The sequence below is a fragment of the Lampetra fluviatilis genome, chromosome 14 (assembly GCF_964198595.1).
Source record: "Lampetra fluviatilis chromosome 14, kcLamFluv1.1, whole genome shotgun sequence".
NCBI classification, from domain to species: Eukaryota; Metazoa; Chordata; class Hyperoartia; order Petromyzontiformes; family Petromyzontidae; genus Lampetra; species Lampetra fluviatilis.
The window spans coordinates 10,383,146-10,404,996 of NC_136288.1; the positions used below are offsets into that span (position 1 = coordinate 10,383,146).

The 21,851-nt window shown below is 47.3% G+C and overlaps 2 protein-coding genes across 2 annotated transcripts; both read left to right on the top strand.

Annotated features, from left to right (window-relative positions):
* The first annotated feature begins 1,986 nt into the window (after positions 1-1,986).
* On the top strand, positions 1,987-13,486 carry BPNT2 (3'(2'), 5'-bisphosphate nucleotidase 2). Its single transcript, XM_078862699.1, has 5 exons — positions 1,987-2,394; positions 4,041-4,200; positions 5,844-5,939; positions 7,438-7,602; positions 8,707-13,486. Exons 1-5 carry the CDS (start codon positions 2,038-2,040, stop codon positions 8,958-8,960), a joined length of 1,032 nt encoding a protein of 343 aa, XP_078718825.1. The 5' UTR covers positions 1,987-2,037; the 3' UTR covers positions 8,961-13,486.
* Positions 13,487-14,869: 1,383 nt separating this feature from the next.
* KCTD6 (potassium channel tetramerization domain containing 6) lies at positions 14,870-18,637 on the top strand. Its single transcript, XM_078862486.1, has 2 exons — positions 14,870-14,960; positions 17,191-18,637. Exon 2 carries the CDS (start codon positions 17,231-17,233, stop codon positions 17,948-17,950), a length of 720 nt encoding a protein of 239 aa, XP_078718612.1. The 5' UTR covers positions 14,870-14,960; positions 17,191-17,230; the 3' UTR covers positions 17,951-18,637.
* Positions 18,638-21,851: the final 3,214 nt, after the last annotated feature.

Below are 21,851 nucleotides of genomic sequence, written 5' to 3' on the forward strand. Positions count from 1 at the left end.
AGTGTAAATTCTCAACATTTTTGCGAATGTATTGGTTGGAAAGACGGGCCAACGTAAAAACCGAATTCTTTTTAGGTTATATCGCGTAAATATATAAATGTGTCGTTAAACCCGCCACCACCCGACACAGCCAATTCGTCATGTTTGTCACGTTAACAGAACGTGCCAATTCGTTGCCTCTACAGCAAGACCCGTGTGTTGCATTAGGGGCCGTCCATAAATGACGTCACTCGATTTTGGACGATTTTTGACCCCCCCCCCTCGTCACAAAAAGTCAGACCCCCCCCTCAAATATGACGTCACAAAGCTCTGCCCCCCCCCCCAAAAAAAAATATAAAACATGCTTCAAATCGCTTTAAACTATTGTCATTGTAGTGCGTATTTAATGTGACGATGCACTCTGATGTTGTAGGAGAAAACATTTATGAAAAAGTCTATTTAATGAAATAGAACGTGTTGTCTATATTTATTTAAAGTTGCGCATTTTGATGTAACGTCACATTTCTAAAACCCCCCTCACCTCGTCACACATCGTCACAAATGTCTGACCCCCCGACCTAGGTGCGTGACGTCATTTATGGACGGCCCCTTATGGATGTTATTGGTCGCGAAAGCCTACGCGTTAAACAAAAACAAATTACCTTGTTCTTCTTCGAAAGGTTGCCGGAGGAGGCCCTGGGCGACATCGTGATGGCACGTCCAGGAGTTGAACTCCACGTGGCGATTTCCCCCCTCCGCGTTTAGAATCCAACGACACGTGTTTTGGAGGACGTGGCCGCTAATAAAAGTGCCACTTCTGTTTAAAGCTTTCGTGACTGCAGGGATTCATCTTCTTGGTTCTTTCGGTAAAGTCACGTAGAAGGGAAGTAATACAATAATAAAAAAAATGTGGCCGAAACGTCGTGAGAATTATTTTATTATGTTTTATTTTTATTATTTTATTACTTCCCTTCTACGTGACTTTACCGAAAGAACCAAGAAGATGAGTGCCACTTCTGTATAACTCTTTGTTTTTTTCGGTAAAGTCACGTAGGTAGCAAATTCATCTACGTGATTTGAAGCTTTCGTGACTGCAAGGATTCATACTCTTAGGGTTTTTTCGGTAAACTCACGTAGGTAAAAATAAAAAAATAAAAATAAGTAATAAAACGAATAGAAATAAAATTATAAATCACGACGTTTCGGGCGCAACACAAGCGTCCGTCATCAGGTGCTGTGGTTGTCCCACCTGATGACGGATTTATTATTTTATTTCTATTATGATTTCTATTATTTTTATTATTTATTTTTATTATTTATTTTCACCTACGTGACTTTATCGAAAAAAACCTTAGAGTATAATCTACGTGAACCAAAGAGTATGGATTCCTACGGTCACGAAAACGTCAAATCAAGATTGCCCCATCTGGAATATGCCACTCGGTGTTGAAAGATCGTCTGATGAAACAAGAGCTAAACAGTGGCCCTTACAACCTCCTGGTAAGACAACAACAACAACGAAACAAATGAGTTTGATGGCTTTTGTGAGTACTCAGAATTTGGAGCTTGTTGTATTACATTACATTTCTAAGTATACTAGATTTGTGTTTCTATTTCATTTATACCTGATGATGATTGCTTGTGTTGCAATCGAAACGTCGTATGCTAGTATTTCATTTATTATTTTCTCTTTACACGTGACTTTACCAAAAGAACCAAAGAGTAACTCAGAAGTCGTAGTTTTTTTTAAAAATTTTGAAAATCCACGTTAAATTTCGATTTAAAGCTTTCGTGACTGCAGGGATTCATCTTCTTGGTTCTTTCTGTAAAGTCACGTAGAATGGAAATAATAAAATAAAGAAAGCTTACTTTTTATTATTTAATTATTTCCATTCTACGTGACTTCACCGAAAGAACCAAGAAGATGAAAAGTCCACGTTGTGAGTGGCAGCCGACGCCAAGAATCGAACGCATCGATTCCAGCGCGCGATCCGGCAAAATCGACGCGGTGTCTTCACTGAGGCAACGTGGACGTGGTGGTGGAAGCTGGTGGTGGTGATGGCGCTGCTGGGTCTCCGCTCTTCCACCCTCTGCATCGCTCTCATCGCGCTCGCCACCGTCGCTCTCCTCTACCGCCTGCTCGCCGCCCTCGGCGCCACGGGTGCCGGCCCCCCGTTCGCCTCGCAGCCCGCGGGAAACCGCGAGTTGGACCTGCGCGTCGTGCTGAGCGTGGCGTTGCTGGCGGCCGAGCGCGGCGGGTCGCGAGTGGCCGCGGCGCGCGGGGCGAACGCCGCCGGGCGCGTCCGCAGCAAGGGCAAGACGCGGGAGGGAGCCGAGGAACTACTCACGCCCGGAGACATCGCGTCGCACCGCGCCATGGTCGCGGCCTTCCACCACGCGCTGCCCGGCGTCAAGGTGCGTGGAGCAGAGGTCAAAAACGGGGTTTGATTCCGTAGCCGTAGCCGTACCCGGCCGTACTAGGGTCGCAAATGGGTACCCGGGTACGGGTACTCGTTCCGTACCCGGGTACTCGTTCCCTACCCGTACCCTACCCGAAATGAGTGACAAACGGTGACTCACCAGTGACTCACGGCCTACCCGTACCCGGCCGCACCAGGGTCGCAAACGGGTACCCGTACCCGGGTACGGGTAGCCGGGTATCGGGTAGGGTACGGGTATCGGGTACCCGGTTGCGACCACTGGTGTGAAGGGTCGGCGCGGCCAACACCACCAACACCACCACCCGAATGTCAGTTTCAGTTTTATTTATTAGGTTGTAGCCCTGTGAGATATTCGGCTCTTGAATTGGGTGCAACCGCAACAAACAAAAAACATGAACAAGAAAACATCTTATAGTGACTACGCACAAACAGAAAAATCCAGGAAAAAAACAGCAAAGTCTACCAGAAAAAGAACCGTATAGCAATGCTGTGTGCAAAAATCCCAGTGGGATGCAAGTCAAACAACAACAACCACGGGTCCCCCCCTCCCTACACCCGGGTTGCAACGGGTCGTCCCCCTACCTCCGGGTCGCCAAGGCCCCTCCACTTCGGGACACCACGGGCCCCCCTCCCTACCCCTGAGTCACCCCCCCCACCCCCGGGTCGCCCCCACCCCCACCCACCCCCGGGTCGCCCCCCACCCACCCCCGGGTCGCCCCCCACCCACCCACCCCCCGGTCGCCCCCCCCCACCCACCCCCCGGTCGCCCCCCCCCCCTCCCTACCTCGGGTCGCCCCCCCCCCACCCCCGGGTCGCCCCCCCCCCACCCCTGGGTCGCCCCCCCACCCACCCCGGGTCACCCCCCCCACCCTCGGGTCGCCCCCCCCCCACCTCCGGGTCGCCCCCCCCCCACCCCCGGGTCACCCCACCCCCCCAAGTCCCCCCCCCCCAAGTCGCCCTCCCCCCCAACTACCCACCCCTGGGTGTTCACCACGCGTCTGTCCCCCCCCCCTGTGTGTGTGTGCTCACCACGTGACTGTCCCCCCCCTCCGTGTGTGTGTGTTCACCACGCCTCTCTCCTGCTCATTCCCTCCCACTGTCACCTGCCCAGCCACCTCCTTCAGCTCATTCCCTCTCACTGCCACCTGTAGAGCCACCTCCTTCAGCTCATTCCCTTTCACTACCACCTGCCCAGCCACCTCCTTCACCTCATTCCCTCTCACTACCACCTGTTAAGCCACCTCCTTCAGCTCATTCCCTCCCACTGTCACCTGCCCAGCCACCTCCTTCACCTCATTCCCTCTCACTACCACCTGTAGAGCCACCTCCTTCAGCTCATTCCCTCTCACTGCCACCTGTCCAGCCACCTCCTTCACCTCATTCCCTCTCACTGTCACCTGTTTAATCCCCAGATGTTCTTACTCTTCTTGATGAGCCGAACGTATCGCATTCTTCTCCCACCTGACTCAGCGGGATCTCTCTCTCTGTCTGTCTCTCTCCACTTGACTTTCCGTCCACACCCTCCCCGTCTGCATTCCTCTCGATGACCGCGAGCACCCTGATTCACGCGCTCCGAACGCCGTGCGGTTAACGTGCGGTGCTGTGACGACGTCGCCACAGGTCATCTCCGAGGAGACTGACAACACGGACGTGGAGGATGTGGAATGGGACCACTCCATTCATCGTGAGGTCCTGGAGCGGATCCCACACCCCCAGCCAGCCTTGCAGAAGGCCCTGACAGTGTGGCTGGACCCTCTGGATGCCACACAGGAGTACACGGGTTTGACACGCACACACATGTGAAGTCAGTGGGACGCGTTGCATTCTAATTTTAGCATGCGTTCACCCACTGAAATGGATACATGCACTGTACGAACTGGCACGATCTATTGTCAAGTTGATTTTGTTTAACCGGGTGAGCTCAGGAGACCGGGACGACTTTCAAATGCAAGAGTGACTTGGGTCAGCCAAAAATAAAGCGTTGACATGAACGAAGAGTTGGCAAATAGAAATCTGAGCATAATCAAACATATAGACTTGAGATGCCATACAGCTGAACGAAACCCGTGAGTGGAATGACAAAAAAACATTCGATTCCCTGATAATTCTTCAGGAAAAAGTTATTCTCCGCTTTGGGTCATTTTAAAATTCCGGATTGAAGGACGGCTTTTCTACGTTACAGTAAAACCTCGTTATTTCAGTATTTGATAATTCGTAATTGGGGATAATTCGACATGGCTGCGCTTTCGGCATATATGCAGTGTGAGTGTTTTATTGGGGCAAGATGCACTGGGGAGTATCATTGTACATAATTCGGAATGTTTAATAATAAGAAGGGTTTGCTGTACGTTGAGTTGCTCAAGAACTCCTGGCATTGGGCTAAAAAGGAATTTACCCTTTTTAAATAATTTTTTTCTTTTCCGAGTGAATCGTGGATGTAGCCCCTGTTTTTAACATTGACATTGATTCCAACTTTCCCCCAGGTCTCATACCCGAAAACTTGATAGTTTAGTTCGCTGTGCGTTTGGTTTTTCATGTATACCTCGCGAAGGACTGTACGATTGGGTTTCTTATGAAAGAAATCATAAAAAACACACACAAACACTGAAACACTCTCACTGGAGTCGGTGAGCGGTGGTTGCGTTTAATTTGGGGACAAGCAGCGTCGCCTTCATGTTGTGGTAATTGTGGGGCCATCTTTACCTGCAGAGTGGACTCACGGTGACCTAATCAGCCTCACACTTGATTATTTCAGCTGGTTAAGGCCCATTGAGCTTGACCACACTGTGACAAGGACAACCACAGCCCAAGACAGCGGGCAGTCAGTGGCAGCAGTTACACAAGACATTGCAAGGAGGGAATGTGCAAACTAATATGCATTACAAAAATTAGTTACACAAGGTAATCATTTATGGTTTATCAATAGAAGTGGTTTTGGAATTTACACAAGCGAATACTTCTCATGGACTGGGGGGCTTTGGGAACGTTGGGGTTTTAGCACGTGCCCCATAAGACGAGCAGACTGCTCAATAACTTTGTGTGCAGGTACAAAAGAGAGAAATCGGAAAGGTTTAAATTTTTCACTGCTGGGCACCGGTGTGTTTGTTCACCCACTTTGTGTTCACTAAAACGAAGGATAGAGCTTCGCGGGAATGTCAGCCGCTACAATTTGCGATTCCCACTACGAGTCGCCAAGTGCGTGTGGACGATGCGCGCGCGTTCGCCGAAACAGCAGGAGCATCGCATCTTGTGTTGGTGCTGATCCTGCGCAAATGGGCCTTGCAATGAATGAGCTTCCCAAACACCCAGGTGATGGCAGTGGCTCTGGTGACGATCCAGCACCACTCTCGCTGAATGCAATTACTCGCGAGTCTGCGTACAGCACCTCACCCGGCTCCTCTCGTGTCGTTTCCCTGGATGCAGATAACCTCGTAAAGTACGTGACCACGATGGTGTGTGTGGCCATCAATGGGAAGCCGGTTATCGGAGTCATCCACAAGCCGTTCCTCAAGCTGACCGGTGCGTAGAGGCCGTCGTTGCGTTTGTATTTTCTCTGTTGCTGTGGTCATTGTTGCTGAGTGTACAAGCAAATAATTTCAGAGCCAGTCGTGACTGAGTGACCGATAATACATGCCAGGGATGTTCTCGGGAGGGCTATAAAACCGATAGCTCTTGTGAAGCTGGACCAATGGGGGCATACTGCAGATGATGGGAAACACAGCAGAACTTCAGTAATCAGCTGCGTTGATCTGGGGGGAGCCTAATCTGCGGTGATCCTGTAATCTGTGCCGTACCCCGTGTGCTGTGCGTCGCCCACGTGGGCTCGTACTGACCTTGAGCTCTCGTTCTCGTGAGATTTAATGGTATTAATGAGTTGAAATGTGTTTTTGTTAAACATTAAATTGAACCAATTTACACGTATGTAGGGGAATGGATAACGTGCGAGTAGTAGGCTGTGGTCAGCGCACGCGGCTGTGTGCACCGCACGGGCTGTCAGGTTGGAGGCGGTTTCTATGTTTGCTGGTGGAGCCCCTCATGCCTTGAGTCAAACACCGCGATGCTTTCTTGTGCGTTTGCCATTAAACCGAGACACGAGGAGTCTTCTGATGGAGTTGCTTGTACATTTGGAATTATGTCCACTCGACGCAGCTAGCCGGTGTGGCTGCTTGAGAGTATACTCTTACGTTTTTTCGGTAAAGTCACGTAGGTAAAAGGTAAATTTTTTTTTTTAATAATAAAAAATTATAGAAATAATATTCTTTCTATTATTTCTTATTATTTATTTTTTACTTACGTGACTTTACCGAAAAAACCTAAGAGTATGAATCCTTGCAGTCACGAAAGCTTCAAATCTAGAACTGCTTGAGAGTGTTGAGTGAACGTGCGGTTCGGCAGTGATTTCACTGCATGGGGTACGAATCCGGAAACTTTCACCGCTGTCACGGATACTTGGAGGGATTTCTGTGGTCCTGCTTCCTGCCGCATAATTGGGGAAAGGAGAAGGTCGCACTCACGTTGTGTTCACCTTCTGGCTTGGGCATGGTGGTGGTGGTGGTCCACATGTCTTTGGCCCACGTCCCTCTCCCGCTTGTTTACCCAGGAAGCCTCACCCGAGTCTCAAGACTCTTTTTTCAGGAGCGGCGATGTCGCAGTGTGTGATTTCAATTAGTTATTTACGGTAATTATTTTCAGAATTTTGATGTTTTGGCCAATACCAGTCACAATGTATGTTACGTTGTTTCGCTATTGGAGGTAAATAGAGAAGACGGAGGAAACGCAGAACAGGGGGAGAGAATACAAACTCGGCAAGCTCTCACTCCGACTGCAGAACAGGGGGAGAGAAAACAAACTCCACATAGAAAGCCGCCCGAGTTGGGAATTGAACCCAGGGCCCTCTTGCTGTGAGGCACGAGTATTGCCACTTGCACTGCCCCCCTGCTGCTTAAACTGTGTGTAAATTGCCTTTGCGTGCGTTTGTGATTTCCGTGCGTGAATGCGTGGGGTGCGCTGCTTGCAGTGTGGGGATTTGTTGGCCGTGGGCACTCGGCCAATGTGCAACAGCGCCACGCGGGACACGAGTCTCCGGTGTTCATCGTCTCTCGGTCCCACGCCGGCAACGTCGCTCGGCAGGCACACGCAGCTTTTGGCAACAAGTCCGTGATCGTCCCGGCTGGAGGCGCAGGTAAAAGTCGACCACGAGGGGCGGTTGAGTTGCGGGGTTTCTTTGCCTCGCTATGAGACATCTCCTTTACCAGTGGCAAAATATAGTGTAAGGTTTTTACCCTTTCAACTGGTACAAAAACTGACACCTTTATACAAGGCATCAAGTTTGCAATAACCACAACACAAGCAGTCAAAATGCAAACAAAAAGAAACAACTCTGATAATGATAATGATATGCACTGTCCTTGAAGTTGATTGGTCCACACCCGAGACAGCTTTTCTTAGAGCCTAGTCTCCATTGGTGTTGGACCAGATGACGCCAAAAGGCGTACAACAATCATTATCAGAGTTGTTTCTTTTTGTTTGCATTTTGACTGCTTGTGTTGTGGTTATTGCAAACTTGATGCCTTGTATAAAGGTGTCAGTTTTTGTACCAGTTGAAAGGGTAAAAACCTATTACTATTTCTTTGCCTCGCCGGTGACTGCGGTGCAGACACGGGTAAAGATGGTCGCGACAAACGCGACATTTCAGTGGAGAGACGAAGCGGTGTGATGGTGAGCATACTGCACTGGCAACCCGGACGTGTCTCGTGCGATTCCATCTCCCGTCACGGCGGTTGAAACAATCCGGGCAAGTTTCTCAAATCCACCACCACCTCTGTTTATCCAGCCGTGTAAACGGGCGCACCTCAGTCGATCAGCGGGTCGTGTGCGGTGGGGTAAAGTGTGGGTATTCCGGCCTCTTCCAAGACGTCTGGGCAGTGTGGAAGAGTAGACCAAACACCCTCGATAGATCTCCATCGGGCGTGAACGAGCAAGGATGCACCGTTTTATAAATGAGGGCAACAACGAAGGGCAGAGGAGCGACGCTCACAACAATGAGTGCAGCGCCGGGCAGCTAAAACACAGGTGGCGCATCTGCCTGTCATCTCAGTAAGTCAAGCCGTGGCACCTGGGTCTGTCCCATGAGCTCCTGCCAGCGGGCGTTCGACACTTCACGTGGCTTTAAAATGCACATAGGTTTTCACAGGCGCGGTGGTGACATCACCGTTACTTAGTGGCGAATGGCGGTTGTTGTTGTGTGGTGCCAGGCAAGTATGTTGTTTTCTTTCCGTCACTACAGGGTACAAAGTGCTGTCCTTGCTTGACGTGACGGGGGACGACTCGGACAAGGCGGACGTGTACATCCACACGACGCTCATCAAGAAGTGGGACATCTGCGCTGGCAATGCCATTTTGACTGCACTGGGTGGCCACATGACCACGCTGCGCGGAGAGGAAATCGTGTACGAGGGCTCGCCCAAAAACGAGGGTGGCCTGCTGGCAAGTGCAACACTCGACCACACGCTGTTGCTGAAGAAGCTGTCTGTGCTGTAACGGAGGTCCTTACCGCAGGTTACAGCACAGGCGGCAAGAAGGCCCCCTGGGTTCGATTGCTAACTCGGGCGTCTTTCTTTTTGGGGTTTGTATGTTCTCCCTCTGTTCTGCATGGGTTTCCTCTGGGATTTCTTGTTTTCTCCTATAAGCTAAAAAAAGCACAGACACAATGCTGAAAAATGACCTGTAAATGCCTCGTTTGGAATTGGACGTAGCAACATCGCGCCGCTTCTGCGAAAGCTTGTCAGGACCCTCCTCAAGTATCATCTTGAGACTCATTGAGGCCATGCTGGATAAACGAATTGGATTATAAAAATGCAGAACTCCTCTTATCTGCAGGGAAATGTCTGTATGTATGTATGTTGGGACTTCTTTTGAAATGTACGTAGGCAACAGTTCTATTTGGAAGTGCGATGGGAGACCAATTTTACAGAAATTAGGAGACCAATATTACAGATCCTCTTAACCACGCGGTTATCCACAATTTTAGTCCTCTTATCCACGGAGTAAACATCTGCGCAAGTCCCCTTCTCAGCAAAAAGATCACAGGTTATTAGGACTTTCTCCAATGCAGCAGGGGTATTTGAGGCATAAAGTGTTGGCAAATGCAATTTTTATCACGCGTAATAGGATGCTCTTCTGCAAAGATTTATGGGGGATAAGTCACGGATAATTGTAAGAATATGGACCGTGGATAATAGGAGTTTTCAAATATCCTATAGCCTCCACGGATACTATGATTTGTAGATCATAGAGCTGTGGATAAGAATAGTTGTGTAACAATAAGTTCCAAAAACACAATATTAACAGACCAATTAAAAACCCCCTGGCATCTTCATGAACACTGCCGCAGCCAACAAACGTAGAATACTCGCGTTTCTAGTGCCGTCTTTTCGGAGCAGAGAGCAGCCAGTACATTCAGATTTCATTGTAATTTGAAAATTAATTTAATCACGTGGTACTTTGAAAACGATGGGGAATTGTATGTGAGATGTGTATATTGTTTATAGCTCAATAGCTTCCATTGGGTAACCAAAATACATTTAATTAGAAAGAAAAGCTGAAACGAAAAATGAATGCATGTATCGATTTAGGGAAATGTCACTCTGGGAATCAAGATCGGTTGTAATGTGTTATGTATTTTGGCCATTTAAAGTCTCTTGCGCCAAGTCAGTCGATACATAGGGGCTGTAAAAACGTGTCCCTATACAATTATCCACAATATATATATACACACTTGTACTTGCACGTAACGATTTAAGTACTGTACAAACCCTAGCTGTTATACGAAGACTGTGAATGTATTCAGAGTCTGCTAGGCCACCTGTGTTAAAATTGAATTTGCACACAACGTTCATTCACCAGAGTGCGAAAGACACGTTGAGACGTTCGTTCCACCCAGGTGGTTTGGCATTCTGAGGTTGGGAATGGCGTTCTGCTCTTTTGGGCCTCAGACATTGGTCATTTTAGGCATCGTCAGTGACTTGAGCTAATTTATACACCTCATGGGTACCTCTGGAACTGAGCGGTTTTGTTCCACGGGCTTTTTAAAATCCTTTATATTAAGTTCGCTTGCTTGCTTAGGACCGTGCAAATCTTTCGGTCGTTTTTTAACCCACTTCCCGTGATCCAATCGAGCTGACATTTTGCACACAGACTCGTTGTGCGTGACAATTAATGTTCGTGAAATTTTTTTTCCAAATTTTTCCACTTTTTAGGAAAAAATAAATTATATTTAATTACCAATTGCTTAATGGTGGCAGGCAATCATCTGACCCATAGGTGGCAGCCATCTCAAGCCAGAGGACGAGAGGACTCTAGCCGCCACGCATATAAAGGATTTATAGTGAAAAACTTTGTTTTTACGGGTTAAGTTTTTTCTTGGTGTAAATATTTGTGGTGACCCAATGCTACTGAAAATGATATGCTCCCAGAAGGAATTTGTATAGAATGCTGTAGGTTTATTTTTGATGTGGGAGCAGATACGGGATAGATACTTATGGTTGTGCCTCTCTTTATTTTCATATGGTTACAAGATAAGTGGGGCTGAGTGCAGATATTTAATTGAATATGTTTATTGAGCTTTCATAGAAGGTGTTTACCAACATTCGGATAATACGCCTCGATCCAATACGTCCTTGATAAGCAGCAGTCTGCTTAAGGGGAACCCAGGGTGTGTTCACAATGTGGGGAGGTTCAAGGAACATCAAATTAAATATCTCAATATAAGGTGAGGTTTATTTTAATTTTTTTGGTAATGTTCATGGTTTTAACAGTATTTTTATGAATATCCCAGTGTCTTGCGCATCTGGCTATAAACATATCACATGTTAGGCTTTTCCAGAATGGTAAAATAGCCGTACGTTTAAGCAAACATCAAATGATAAGCTTACACATTATTGGGAGTAATTTTAACACCTCTGCTTACTGAAATATTGACAACGGTTTCTTCTTTAGAGCACCGTAGTGGTAGTTAAACACCGAGAGAGGTGGTCTTGGGTTTTTTCCTAGAAGAAACGTATTGATGTTCATCGTGTCAGTCCTGCAGTGATTTTCCTGGCTAGAATGAAAGTGGTGCGGGGAATTATTTGGACTGATATGGTAGGGTCGTATTGAACGCAGTGAATTTTTTGAGCTGCTGGAACTTTATATCTTGATGAGAGGTAGCGGAGCAGGCTGTGCCTATTGCAGTGGGAGTGGTGCTGAGGGTTTGGCAGCATGGGCTGCTGTCAGATATTTGCGTCTTCCCTTCTTACCTGCATTGGGTTTCAGATCGCAGACACACGTACCGAGGGTGAGACCGGTGCTGGGAGGGCAACGATATGCTGTCCCATCTCCAGTGCCGACGCAACATTGTTTTAAACACTTGGCGCACTAAAACCTGTACAACTCGAGTCCACGTGGGACACAGTCCTTCGTGTTTGATGTGCTCTCTCCTGGCGTCAAGGTTGAAAGCGTGTCGATACGCCACACCTTCGTGGAAAATGAACGACACGTTTACTCGCTGCTCGCGAACTCAAACGTGTGATCCCATTTGAACATCGGAATCTAAATATTTATCCTGGAGGGATCCGATGAGCTATAAAGATCTTTTTTTTTACAGATGTCCAGTAGGGGCGGGAAAGAACGTCGCAATAACAAAGAATACAAAAACACGATAGTGAAGAGTACAAGAAAGGTAAACAAATCACCTAAACACAAAACTAAACAATCTCCATCCTATCCGGGCAAAGCCCACTGAGGTATTATACACCTTATGGTGCAGAAGCGACCTGGCCACAAATGATAGCTCAATAAAGTGGCTTATCATTTGGACATTTATAGCAGCAAATTAATCGTAATCTCAATGCATGTTTCTAACATACATGAGGAATGGAGAAGATGGCAGAGGTTTGGTTGTTCTTGAGACTTCACAGATATTTTTAGGAAAACATAAGTGTGAATTAAATCTCGCCGCCAAAGTGAACAGCACAGTTTCTGTAACATCTGATAATCAAAACAGCTGTACAGTGGTACCCCGGAGATCGAGCTTAATTCGTTCCAGAAGGCCATTCGAACACCGAATAAATTTTCCCCATAATAATTAATGTAAATGACATTAATTGGTTCCAGACACAAGAAATCTCTCAAAGTATTTTTACACGAAGTTTACAGTAATTACATGCATAAAATCATACGGAAAAAAAACAAGAAACAATAAATGGAGACATTGTGTATGGATAAACACCAAAAAACATTAAAATTATGGAAATTAACGTTAAGGCATGATGTTTTGCGGGTCTGCACTGGGTGAGAGCTTCGTGTTAACCGAGCCTCTCACACGGTAAAACCTTCGTCTGGGAAAGCGTCACGCACGCTGGCCATACGCGTCTCAGCCGCACAGGTTCTTTCAAGTCACGATTGCCCATTCGACCTCCGAATTTCGTCCGGTTTCCGGGGCAAAAAATGTTCAGAAATATCGTCCGAACACCGATTTGTTCGAGTTCTGGTGCGTTCGATCTCCGAGGTTCTACTGTATAACGATTGTGGCTTTCAGCTTAACGCAGTGTGCTCGAGATGTCTCCCAGATGCCGTTAGTTGTCGTGCGCACGACTGATGCGGTGATCTTCACCGAGGGCGTCGACAGCAACCTCAGCCGGCTGTGGAGAACACATTAAGAAGGCATCCCCATATTGCCAGTGCCTTCTGCAGTTCCCTTCATCGCGACATCGTTCAGCCGTCGACATTTTCAGGCTTCTGTTCCTGGTCGATGGCACCGATCTCTCTCCTAGAAACTGAAGTCCCTAACCCACGATTCTCTCGTGAGGTCACCTTGGTTGAGCGGTTTCGAATGTTTGGAGATGAAACACAGTTGGTTGTTAAAATATTCAATTTTCTGTAATGATAAGGGAATGTCGCAACATCAAATTATTTCGAGGTGTTATGTTTGTATGTAAGGTGGGATTTACGGGGTTCTGTGGGCTGGGTTTTTTTATTCCCATTTTGTAATGTTTGGTGTGTTTCCCATATTAAAGCTCATACAAGTGGCTGTGACATCTCCATATGATCTGTAGTGTGTTACACAATATTTTGGAAACGTTTGGAACGAGGTAACCTGTTTCCTCGATTGTGTGTGCTACTCGGTGCCCAGTGTCATTATGTTTATGCTCTTATGATGTGTATGGTTACGCTGTGGACTCGCCTAGGTCCCACGTGGAGTATTGTGTAAAACAACTTCAGGCTGAATGTATTTTACCCACGCCAACAAATACAATCAAAACCAATAATAATGACTTGTTTATCCAGGAAACCACACGTTGTCACGGTATCTTATCAGTCGCGTCCTGCTACGTTGGATTATTTTGGGGTGTTTTCAGGCAGTGAATGAGTGTTTGTGCGCGTGGCGAGGAAACCGGAGCACCGGGAGAAAACCCCACGCATTGCGCGAGGGGGCAACACTCGATCCCCGTACAGATGGAAAGTAGATGGCGCTGAGTCCACCTGCTCCACTTCCTTCTGCTGGCGAGTCGGGCGATGGAACCTCGATGGCCACTGGTATGAGGCAGTTGCATGCCTGCCAGCCCCTGATCAGTGCCTACCTTAAATTGTGACACTTTCGTGACTGCAGGAATTCATATTCTTGGTTCTTTCGGTACGTAGATAGAAAATACAAATAAAATAAAAATGTTTAATTTTAGTTAATTATTTTGATGAAATAAAAGAAATACAATATTTTTTTTATTTTAGTTTATTATTTTTATTTTCTATACACGTGTCTTTACCGAAACAGCCACATTTACTGTATAAAGTGAAGAGAAACCGTAAATTTGGCTGTGGCTGTTCCACCTGAAGACGGAGACTTGTGTTGCCTCCGAAACGTCGTGATTTAATTTAGTTATTTTCATTTATTATAATGTTTTATTATTTTTTACCTACTTGACTTTACCGAAAAAACCTAAGCGTATGAATCCTTGCAGTCACGAAAGCTTCAAATCTGGTGACATCACGTCACGCTGTGATGTTATCCCCGGTGACATCACGTCGGCCAAACGAGGCCGTTGACGTCATGTCGCGCTGTGATGTTACCCCTGACATCACGTCGGCCAAACGAGGCCGGTGACGTCACGTCGCGCTGTGATGTTATCCCCGTGACATCACGTCGGCCAAACGAGGCCGGTGACGTCGCGCTGTGATGTTATCCCCGGTGACATCACGTCGGCCAAACGAGGCCGGTGACGTCATGTCGCGCTGTGATGTTATCCCCGTGACATCACGTCGGCCAAACGAGGCCGGTGACGTCATGTCGCGCTGTGATGTTATCCCCGTGACATCACGTCGGCCAAACGAGGCCGGTGACATCACGTCACGCTGTGATGTTATTTCCGTGACATCACGTCGGCCAAACGAGGCCGGTGACGTCATGTCGCGCTGTGACGCCACGTGGAGAGACGTTCGCTGCTGCTGCTGCCGCTGCCGCCTCGCCAACGATGGAGGAGCCTCCGCGCGGGGACGTCTCCTCCGGTAGAGTTGCGGCTCCGAGACGCCCTCACTGGCGTTGAGGAGGAGGAGGAGGCGGTCGTGGTGGGCGGATTCCCAAAGGGCCCCGTGCCTGTGGCTGACGGAAAGGCCGCAAGCCTCGAGCCCAGGGCCAGGCCGGCTCGCAGTCGAGGGGGCCTTGGCTCGCGGACGCGATTTGATCTCGATTTGAAGCTTTCGTGACTGCATGGATCAATATTCTTTGGTTCTTTCGGTAAAGTCACGTAGAAGGGAAATAATAAAATAATGGACATAAAACATATATTTTCTTGTTGTGGTTTTCACAGCTGATGATGATTGCTGGTGTTGCAATCGAAACGTGAGAATTTAATTGTTTTATTTTTTATTATTTCTCTTCCACGTGACTTCACCGAACGAACCAAGAATACGATTTGATTTGTCGTCGTCGTAGCTACCGAGATTGATGACTCGCGAAAGGCTCAGCCGAGTCTCACGTCTCCGAAGGAAGTTGTTGCTGCTGCTGCGGTGCAATCCCAATCGAGGGCATTGCCAGATGATCGTTTCAGCGTCGGGATCTGTGTGGCCAATGTGAAAAGCGCGTGTGGGTGTTTTCATTGATTACAGCTGTTATTAGGGGATCGAACCCAGGAACTTGTTGATGCGAGGCGCGACTTTCGTAGCGATGTTTGTGACCGAACACATGGCGGGGTTTTTTCCCCTCTCTTCTTTAATGTGATCAAGTTTCAAGTTCATTTATTAGGTATAGCCCTGTGAGCCATTCGGCTCTTGAATCGGGTGCAACCGCAACAAACAAAAAACATGAACAAAAAACATCTTAAAGTGAATATGTGACTAAGTGCAAACAGAAAATCCAACAAAAGACAGCAAAATATTGCAGAAAAAACACCGTACACCAACGCTGTGTGCAAAAATCACAGTGGGATGCAATAACAGCAGAGGGGCTGGTCACCCCGTGATGCCCTTATAAAACTCAACGTTTAACCTACTCACGCCAGCTTGTGCCCGCCCTCACAGTCGGGCATATTTGCGGAATACACCACGCCGCCGTTGACCCTGGCCATTGACCGAGCAACCCAACGTTCCTACCAGCTCCCTCCGCAGGAATGTGTTTAATTAGCTTAAGTAAAGCTGACCGCCGACGAGATTGCGTTTACCGGAAGTTCAACTTGTGGTTGAATCGCCGATGCGCCCGCACAAGTTGCACCGGCGTGGCTGGTTCGGGGCGCTGTGTACGCGTGAGACGTGTGCTGATGATGTGAAGGGGTCAGGCCGTGGGAAGGAGAGGCCGTGTGTGTTGTCTGCTTGCGTGATAATGGTTGGTACGTTCTCCAGAGCAACGCTCGCGACGATTGTGTTGCGTTTCAAGGAACCTTACTCTTAGTTCTTTCGGTAAAGTCACGTAGGTAAAAAATGAAATTAAAATTAATTAAAAAAATCACGACGTTTCGGATTTTTTGCTGTGACAGTTTCACCTGAAGACGGAAGCTTGTGTTGCCTCCGAAACGTCGTGATTTTATTGTTTTTATTTTTTATTAATTTCATTTTTTACCTACGTGACTTTACCGAAAGAACTAAGAGTATGAATCCTTGCAGTCACGAAAGCTTCAAATCTACAAGTTTCAAGGAACCACATTTTACAAACTGCAGACTCTTTTCACGTATTGGCCAGGACATTGTCTTCAACGTTGAATTACAAATGACCACACATTGGGTAATTTTTGTTAAACAAGCATCCCAGACTGGATTTCTTCATATCTTTCAAACAAGGTGTGGTATGGAGAATCGTGTCTGTGATGCTGCACACTGGTATGGTTTGCGCGGTATGGCATGTCCAATGCAGCATTTATTTCAAGTCCCACATGGCGTGATTTGCGTGGCGAGCTCAGAACACCCTGGGTTGTGAATGTTCAAGCAGTAATTGTGCGGCAATACCCAACACTTTTTTCAAATAATTCATGCCACGAAATGCAGAAATGACTTTTTTTTTTATCACATTCCAGCAAAACTTAAATGGCTCACTGTATTGTTGTGTTATTCGAATAACTATGTGCCAAAAAGATGTGGCACTACTTAAGCATATTGGCACAAGATAGAGGAAAGTGGAAAAAAATTACGAAATGTTCAGTGGACACCTACGGGCTATCTGCTCACGGATTGTGATGATGTTGAAGTACCTGCCAATATTGGGTCTGATGATTTTCATTCTTAAAATACATTTTGTTTTTCCTACCAGCCCAGTGCCCATCTGCATCTCGCGGTGAAGATGAGGAGCCATGGGAGACATCATCATCATCATCATAATAATAATGTCGGAGCCTGTGACGCTGAACGTGGGCGGACACCTTTACAGCACGTCGCGCGCCACGCTCACGCGCTACTCGGATTCCATGCTGGGCGCCATGTTCAGCGGGGATCTGCCGACGGCCAGAGACGCGCAGGGGCACTACTTCATCGACCGCGACGGGCCGCTCTTCCGCTACGTGCTCAACTTCCTGCGCACTTCAGAACTCACCCTCCCGCAGGACTTCAAGGAGATTGATCTCCTACGAAAGGAGGCTGACTTTTATCAAATAGAGCCGCTCATCCAATGCCTCAATGAGCCCAAGCCCCTTTACGCGTTGGATACTTACGAGGAGACAGTGGAGCTGGCAAGCACTCGCAAGCTAAGCAAGTACTCGAACCCAGTGACTGTGATCATTACGCAGCTCACCATCACAACGAAGGTGTTTGCACTGCTCCAGAGTATCGCCGGAAACTTCACGCGCTGGAACAAGCACATGATGGATACGCGCGACGCGCAAATGTCTTTCACGTTTGGGCCGTGTGATTATACGCAAGAAGTGTCGCTGCGCGTGCACCTGTGGGAGTACATTGCACGCCAGGGGTTTTCTCTGAGATGCTCCCGCGTGCACCACATGAGTGAGCGTGCCAATGAGAACACAGTCGAGCACAACTGGAGCTTTTGCCGCCTGGCGCGGAAGAGCGACGATTGATCGTCGCGTTGCATCTCGTGGCCTGATGAATTTTTCACCACTTTGTCCCGTTTGCACCTCCTGCGAGTTTAGATGTCGGGACTCGAACCAGTGAGTGTATGCCATGAAATTACAAACGTTACGCGTCGCCCATCGCTCCTTTTTTTTTTTACCAAAACACCTCTCCGTGGGCACAATGTCTTGTCCTTGAGCAATGAACATGGACGCCGGGTTTTCATGCCAGGCCCCGATGGGCTGATATAACCAGACCCTATTGTCGCTAACAACACGTACCCCAGCAGTGTATGACTATTGGGGGATCTTTATTTCGTGACATCCTGTTTTCGCCTCGCAGCCCACGAATTTCAGCGAGCGCATAATCAGACTGGCATAGGGCAGGAAGAGCTGGTACAATAGGATTCGAAGTGGTATGTTTCGTGTATTTGGGATGAGAGGTTATATAATGTGCTTTGGGATGCTGGGGTTAGATGTTAATCGGCAACACGCCCAGCCACCCAGTGCCTTCCCAGTTGTGATGTTTACACACCACACCAGGGGCTCTTATCAGGTCGAGCAACCTCTGGAAGGCCCACAACAGAATCGGGATCGAACCCATGCTGCCAGAATCATAATGGTTTCCTCCGGTATCAAGACATATTCACATCTTCTTGGTTCTTTCGGTAAAGTCACGTAGAATGGAAATAATAAAAATAAAATGAAACAATAAAAGAATAATTATAATTATTTTCTTATGTTGAATTTTATTTTTATTATTTTATTATTTCCCTTCTACGTGACTTTACCGAAAGAACCAAGAAGATGAATCCCTGCAGTCACGAAAGCTTTAAATCGAAATATTCACATGTTAATGCAGTACACAACTGCACCACCACGCCATACACTGTTGTAGTATGTGTATGTTTGGTGAGTGGGATTCTCGTATCCAACCAGTGAAGAATATCTGAAGCAGCCCTGGGCCTCTCCTAGGTCGACTCAGCCTTAAATGAGAACTTGGGACTGTGTGGAAACATCACCATTGAGACAAAGGTGGCCAGTCGTGGTGCTGGCAACCCAGCCTGCCTTGGTGCTTGCTAACAGCATTTGCCGCAGCAGCCTGTTTAGGGGGACGTCCATAAATGACGTCACGCACCTGGGGGGGGGGGGGTCATACATTTGTGACGATGTGTGACAAGGGGAGGGGGGGGTTTGAGAAATGTGACGTCACATCAAAATGCGCAACTTTAAATAAATATCGACAAAACGTTCTACTTAATCACGGTAAATAGACTTTTAATAAATGTTTTCTACAACATCAGAGTGCAGCACCACATTAAATACGCACTATAATGACAATAGTTTAAAGCGATTTGAAGCATCATTGGAACCTCATTTGCCAGTAAAAAAATATGATAATTGTTTTTTTACCCTTCTATCTGGCAGCAAAACTGACACCTTTTTTACAAGGAGTCATGTTTGCATAGACCACAATACCTGCAGCCATAATGCAAAAAAAACAACTCTGATAATATATGCACTGTCCTATTATCATACATTATCAGAGTTATGTTTTGTTTGCATTATGGCTGCAGGTATTGTGGTCTATGCAAACATGACTCCTTGTAAAAACGGTGTCCGTTTTGTTGCCAGATAGAAGGGTAAAAAAACAATTATCCGATTTGAAGCATGTTTTTTTTTTGGGGGGTGGGGGGGGAGCAGAGTTTTGTGACGTCATATTTGAGGGGGGGGGGTCTGACTTTGTGACGCCGTGTGACGAGGGGAGGGGGGGTCAAAAATCGCCCAAAATCGCGTGACGTCATTTATGGACGGCCCCGAGGTTCTACAGGGGATCTTTGGTAAACTGAGCGGTGGCGTAGTGGTTAGTGCATTGCGCTATCAACCCAGCAACATGGGTTCGATTCCAATCCACGGATAATATCCGTGCTGATTATCTTAACAGGTGATGGTCTCGGTACTTGGTGTAGTGTGTAAAGGTGAGCACGAGGGAGACAAAGGCGGCCAGGCATGGTACTGGCCACACCCTCTCCTTGTTTGCCATGTTGTCCTTCATAGGCCGAGGTTCCTGGTTCGAATTTTGTGGCCGCCCTGATTAATTCTGAACTTGTGTTGCATATAACTGCGTGACCAGGAAACGCAGGCAAACATGTTATTTTCATAATTGCTGTTTTTCAATAAAAAATGAACTTGGACAATACTTCGATTTAAAGCTTTCGTGACTGCAGGGATTCATCTTCTTGGTTCTTTCGGTAAAGTCACGAAGAAGGGAAGTAATAAAATAATAATTTGTAATAATTTGTAATAATTATTATAATTATTAATACATAATAATTAATAATAATTCTTATCTTTTATTTTTATAATTTTATTATTTCCCTTCTACGTGACTTTACCGAAAGAACCAAGAAGTTGGACAATACTGTTACTTTGGCAGCGAATGTATTCGCAGAATTGTCTGTGCCACGTACACTCAAATGCATATTTGCCATGAAACACAAGTACGACCCGGAATCAGTTTTGTCTGCATGGGGAGGGCGGGAGGGGGAGACACTTTAAATGTATTTGTTTTTAATTGGGAAAACCCAAACGTTCCATTTCGCTCGTGACGGAGCTTTGGGTGAAACCAGAGCCTGTCGTCTTACTCGAGGAGGAAGCGAAAGTGAGGTGACAACGGGGACATCCCAAAGTCAGAGAGGCAGGAGCCAGCAGCGTTCCACTTGGGAGGGTTACAGCAGAGGTCGCAACCGGGTACCCGATACCCGTACCCTACCCGATACCCGTACCCGGCCGGGTACGGGTACCCGTTTGCGACCCTGGTGCGGCCGGGTACGGGTAGGCCGTGAGTCACTGGTGAGTCACCGTTTGTCACTCATTTCCCAACGTCTTGTCTCTTCTCACAATTCAAGTTCCTAGAATCAACCCACCCGCGCCTGCAACATGGCTTCATCCCAGAGGTCGCAATCAGGTACCCGATACCCGTACCCTACCCGTACCCGGCCGGGTACGGGTAGGGTACGGGTAAGGAATCAAAACCCGTTTGCGACCTCTGGGTTACAGGCACGCGGAGTGTATCGCGTAGAGAGCCTCTCCATGGTCAATCCACCGCTGGATGACAGCCGACCGACCCAGACCGCATGGGCTGTGGAGGTTCACCTCATTGGTCGGTGCGTTCTGTAGAAACGCGAGGTGCATAGACATTGGGCTAGGGGTTAAAATAGTTCAGGGTTAGGGGCCGTCCATAAATGACGTCACGCACCTAGGGGGGGGGAGGGGGTCAGACGTTTGTGACGACGGGGGGGGGGGGGTGAGAAATATGACGTCACATCAAAATGCGCAACTTTAAATATAGACAACACGTTCTACTTAATTAAATAGACTTTTCAATACATGTTTTCTCCTACAACATCAGAGTGCAGCGCCACATTAAATACGCACTACAATGACAATAGTTTAAAGCGATTTGAAGAATGTTTTATTTTTTTTGGGGGGTGGGGGCAGAGCTTTGTGACGTCATATTTGAGGGGGGGGGGGTCTGCTTTTTGTGACGCCGTGTTACGAGGGGGGGGGGGGGTCAAAAACCGCGTGACGTCATTTATGGGCGGCCCCTACCCGAAAGCATCGTTGGCTGATACCGTGGGGTAGTCAAAGACTAAAAATTAAATAAAAACAATCAAATAAAAATAATAAAAATAAAAATTAAATGTATGCATTGAAAATAAAGCAAAAAAACCCACGACGTTTCGATCGCAACACAAGCGGTCTTCATCAGGCGGAGAGAAAAGAGGGGGCAAGCCTCCAAATGTAGCTGCTTATCAGGGTTCCAAAGTGAGTGGACGGCGGTAAGAGCTGAGCTAACAACACGAGCTGCGTAAGTGGCGCGCTTGTGCAGGAGCAACACAAAGGCGGA

Coding starts and splice junctions, on each gene's coding strand:
- BPNT2 (XM_078862699.1), top strand. CDS start 2,038: ATGGCGCTGCTGGGTCTCCGCTCTTCCACCCTCTGCATCGCTCTCATC. Junction 2,395..4,040: donor ACGCGCTGCCCGGCGTCAAG/GTGCGTGGAGCA, acceptor ACGTCGCCACAG/GTCATCTCCGAGGAGACTGA. Junction 7,603..8,706: donor CGTCCCGGCTGGAGGCGCAG/GTAAAAGTCGAC, acceptor CCGTCACTACAG/GGTACAAAGTGCTGTCCTTG.
- KCTD6 (XM_078862486.1), top strand. CDS start 17,231: ATGGGAGACATCATCATCATCATCATAATAATAATGTCGGAGCCTGTG.